General features: G+C 47.1%; 2 protein-coding genes across 2 annotated transcripts; both read right to left on the bottom strand.

Moving 5' to 3' along the window:
- Positions 1–236: 236 nt before the first annotated feature.
- LOC119735168 (uncharacterized protein K02A2.6-like) lies at positions 237–1,121 on the bottom strand. Its single transcript, XM_038208873.1, has one exon. It carries the CDS (start codon positions 1,119–1,121, stop codon positions 237–239), a length of 885 nt encoding a protein of 294 aa, XP_038064801.1.
- Positions 1,122–1,637: 516 nt separating this feature from the next.
- LOC119735167 lies at positions 1,638–4,203 on the bottom strand. The gene is made up of 3 exons (XM_038208872.1): positions 3,585–4,203; positions 2,414–3,168; positions 1,638–2,192 (listed from the first exon to the last, which is right to left on the bottom strand). The coding sequence occupies exons 1-3, from the start codon at positions 4,201–4,203 to the stop codon at positions 1,638–1,640; spliced, it is 1,929 nt and encodes a 642-aa protein (XP_038064800.1).
- Positions 4,204–4,862: the final 659 nt, after the last annotated feature.

The raw sequence follows: 4,862 nt of genomic DNA, 5'->3' as shown, positions 1-4,862 counted from the left end.
TGCAATGGTCCATTGGGGCCAGTATTTGAAAAAAAAGCCAGTTGTTTCCAACGCTGATCGGCCGATCAGCGTTGGAAATTGATACAAAAATACCACTTTTCTTGAATATGACAGTATACCAGGTGCCATAATTTTACAGGATGCTTTAGACTGTCATTTACCAACATCCTATTAAGGTATTTCGCAAAAACTTGGTAGTTTTATTTTTCGATGTTTGCAAATGTTGTATATTCCCTTTAACCCTGTGCTATAAATTCTACAGGGCATAGACTTAATTTTGAAGCGTTCCAGACTCTTCCATCCTCTAACACATAAGTAAATGATCCCTTAGTGTTGACAATCTTCTGTGGAGTAGAGAATTTGGTTGTCCCTTTGTTTGGTCGTTTCACGCGTACAAAGTCTCCTGGCTTGAACTTTGGATTAACCGCACCACGCTTTGAGTCAGTGTAGCTGCGAGATTTTTCCTGTCTCTGTGCAACACGACTGCGAAGTTCAGCATCATCCTGCTGCTGTGGCTTATCGTGGCGAATGTTCATACGCGTGATCAGCTTCTGATTGTGCAGTAGTTCGGATGGTGACTTCCCTGTTGTCTGGTGTGGCGTTGAACAATAGGCAGAGAGTAGTTCTACAACTGCCTCTTTCCGCCCTCTCCTCTTCTGTGAAGCAAGCTGTAGGGTCTGTTTGAGAACCCTATTCCAACGCTCTACTTCCCCATTTGCCCTTGGGTAGTAAAGCGACGACTTGTAGTGTTTGATTCCGCAGTTGTGCAGAAAGTTCTCAAGCTCAGATGAAGTAAATTGTACTCCGTTGTCAGTGACAATTTCATTGGGCAGTCCTTCGCGTGCGAAAACCGTATTTAGCATCGAAATGATTGTGCTAGAAGTGACAGTTCGAGCAAATGCAACTTCTTGCCATTTGCTGTAGTAATCGATGAGAACTATAGCAAATCTACAGTCCTGGGGACCCTTTTCGAAAGGTCCGGTGATGTCAATCGCGACGTTTTGCCAAGGTCCCTCTGGCAACGGCACAGGTTGAAGTGGAGCAGTCCGAGTTCGGGCAGTTTTGTCATTGGATTGGCAGGTGAAGCAGTTGCGTATGGCCTCTTCGACCATACGATCCATGCAAGGCCACCAATAACAGTCACGGAGGCGTTGTTTACAGCGTACGATTCCCTGGTGCGACTCGTGAGCAAGTGAAATCAGGTTGTTCTGCAGACTCTCTGGTATCACGAAACGGTCATGAGATCCTCTACAACTGACAGTTCATCGCGAATCATCGAGTACGGCTGAAGTAATCCATCAATAGCTTTCTTGTTAGGGCAGCCATAGATGACATACGAAATTACCCGCTGGAGTGTAGGATCTGCTAAAACCGCTTGTTGCAGGTCGGTTTTGTTCACCGTAGTGTTCAGCAACAGTACATTGATTGACTGTATGATTACTTCCTCGTCATCATCTTGAACTGGGACGGTAGTATGTAGGGGAAGGCGCGAAAGTGCGTCGGCTACTTTGTTGTGAACACCTGGCTGGTACTCTACATTGTAATTGAATCGTAGCAAGCGAGCAGCCCAACGAGCGATTCTCATGGACTGACGTCCTGTTCCGCGTGTAGACAGGAGAGTGGTAAGTGACTGATGATCAGTACGCCAAGGCCTCTTTTTCACCAACAGAGTAGTTTCGTTCAGCTGCGGTGAGTGTTCGTGATGCAAACGCGATAGGTGATTCAGAGTTTCCTTTCACAGCTCCCAGGCCGTAAGCAAAGGCGTCAGTAGACACGATCACTGGCAAATCAGGATCAAATAAGCGTAGTGTGACACAGTTAGCGATGAGTTCTTTCACCGTGTGAAAGCTGTGTTGCACATCCGGCGTCCAGGAGAATTGCACGTCTTTTCGAGTGAGTGCGTGTAACGGCTCGATGACTGTGGAGTAGTTTGGTACGAATCGAGCATAGTACGATGCTAACCCCAAGAATGAGCGTAATGTTATGACGTCAGTGGGGCATGGCGCGTGTAGGATGGCCTCAACGTGGGAAGGATCAGGCTGTAATCCGTTACCTGACACGACATGTCCGAGAAATCGTAGTGAAGCAACGTTGAACTGGCACTTGTTTGTATTCAGTCTCAGTCCAATGTCCTGTAGACGTTGGAGCACTGCAGTAAGGTTCTGGTCGTGTACGTTCTGCCTGGTCACGATCTAGCATACGACATCATCCAGGTAACACTGAACCCCTGGTAGTCCAGCCAAAACTGTGCTCATGAGTTTCTGAAAGGCAGCAGGTGCCGATGCAAGTCCAAAGCAAACTCGCTTGAACCGGAAAAGTCCCTCCAGAGTAATAAATGCAGTCAGATCACGCGATTCATCTGCAAGCAGTATAGCTGGTGGTAGGCAGAGTTAAGGTCGAGGGTAGTGAATACCGTAGCACCCCGAAGTTTGGAGAAAAGTTCCTGTATGTCGGGCAGTGTGAATTTGTCGATGACGACTGCCTGGTTGACTTGCCGCAAGTCCACACACAAGCGAATTGCGCCTGATTTCTTGTAGGACACAATAATGGGCGATACCCATTCGCTCGCATCAATTCGCTCGATTATGTGCTCGCTTTCCAACCGCTGTAGTTCTGCTTTGACTCGATCGCGAACTGCGAAGGGTAGTCGCCTCAACCTCTGTTGAGTCGGTGTAACATCAGGCCGTGTCTTGACACGATGGATAAACCCGCGAGCCAAACCCACTTTTCCCTTCAGTAAGTCAGGGAACGAAGCGCGAATGTATTGAGCATGCTGTTCTGTATGTGCAGATGGTTTGCTGGTAGGTGCAGGTGTAGTTGCAGGTGTAGCTGTAGCTGTAGGTGTAGGCGTAGGTGTAGCTGTAGCTGTAGGCTCAGGCGTAGTTGCAGGTGCAGACGACACCTTGTGAACTGGAACGTGCACTACCTTGTCTTGCTTGAGTGTAAGCGAAAGGCTGCGGATAATGTCCAGCCCAAGGATCGGATCTCCAGATTCTGCGACGTAAAATTCTGCTGGGACATGATGACTGTCACCAAGGCAGACTGAAGTGCGGAAGCATCCCTTGATGGCTATTGGCTGATGGGAGTAGGTTGTGAGCTTTGCCCGAGGGGGTAGTAGAGCCTCGCGTAGGAAGTATTTGTCGAATGTGACAAGTGGCAGGATGGAAACTGGTGAACCGGTATCGAAATCATTGGCACCTTGATGTCGCGACCCAATGTGAGTGTACATGTGATGCTGGCTGACTGAGATGTACCTACACTGCTCACGGTAAGTACATGTAGTTCAGTGTCACTATTATCATCCTCAAAACCTAGCTGTCTAACTTGTCCTGAAGACTTACACACACGTGCAAAGTGCCCCATTTTGTTGCATTTGGAACACTCCACATTCTTAGCTTTACAGGTAGGAAAGTTTGCTTTGTGGCTTGGACTTCCACAACGATAGCATTGTACTGTAGGTGTACGTTGTGAAGAAGTAGTAGGGGTATTGGGCTAACCATGTCCCTGTGCGTGTGAAGTACGTGGCTGACGACGGGGCTTTGAAGCACTTGACTTTTGCTTAAGACGCGTAGCATGCACAGTACTGTTCGAAGCTTGGGAAGAATCGAAGCTTGCAGCACTGTTGGAGATGGACTTGGACTCGCGAAAAGCTGACTCCATTTGTTGACTCAGTGTCAATGCAGATGACAAAGTCAGTTTGGGCTCAAGCAGCAATCTCTCGCGGATCCTTGAGGAGCATGTTTTCTCCACCAGCTGGTCTCGAATCATCTCATCAGCGAGTGATCCGAAGTCGCATGTCACCGCCAGTTGACGTAATGCAATGACATACTGTTCCACAGGCTCATCAGTCCGTTGGGCCCGCTGCCGAAATCGGTAACGCTCGGCGACCACATTCACCGTCGGCTGGAAATGAGCCTGTAATCGGGCGTATGTGTCAGCGTACGTAGGCTGGGTTGGAGCGGTTCCATCCGCACTGGATGACGGCGAATTGGTAGCCGAAGTTGTAGTAGGCAAAGTTCCAAAATTCCGCTGACCTTCAGGTCCCAAACACTGCAAAAGCAAAGCCCGTTTGCGTTCATCGGAGTATTTCTCAGCCCCGCTAGCAATGATGTATGTTTCGAACAAACCACGCCATTGTTTCCACGGCAAAGGCGGCGTTCCTGGGGAATTAAGGAACGGTGGATGTGGATGCAAGTGGGCCATATTCCCCGAAGTGGTATATTCCCCGAAATTGTATGAAAAAGTACTCACAAAACGACACAACTTTGTAGTCACGTACAACTTGTATTTTCCTGTTCCACGCACATGGCCTGTTACATTTCCAACACTGGAGGGCGCTATATCACAAATGCATGTAGACACAACAATACGCAAAGTTTATTGACCCCTTGAATGCCATCAGAGTTCTGATGCGAGATTCCCTACATGTACAATTCTTTTCATAGCATGAGCCACTTAACATTATGACTTGGGTCTTGAAAAAATTGGGGTTTTAAGGGTATATCGTATAAATAACTATAAATAGAGTTAGTGCAGTTAATACTAAGGTCATTGACCTCTGAAAGGTCATCAAAGGTCAACTGTGATTTTTTTTCGCATTGGGTCATTATTTACATTGTATGAAGACTATGACTAGATTAAGGTCATAGGAAGGTGATGTTTTCAAGAACAATAGGTATAAGTAGAGTATTAAAAGGTCATTGACCCCTCAAAGGTCACCAGGGGTCAGATATGAAATGCCTCCATATCTGAATTTTTTTGTAATGGTATGAAGACCTCACATGCCAAGTTTTATGCTTTTATCACAAAATGCACAATTATGTCCCTATGTCGCACCACTCTTAGGGGTTTTCTGTTTAAAT

This window comes from Patiria miniata, unplaced genomic scaffold (genome assembly GCF_015706575.1).
Source record: "Patiria miniata isolate m_02_andy unplaced genomic scaffold, ASM1570657v1 HiC_scaffold_29, whole genome shotgun sequence".
Lineage (NCBI taxonomy): Eukaryota > Metazoa > Echinodermata > Asteroidea > Valvatida > Asterinidae > Patiria > Patiria miniata.
The sequence above is the reverse complement of the archived record's forward strand: the minus strand, read 5'-3'. Positions and strand labels throughout refer to the sequence as shown.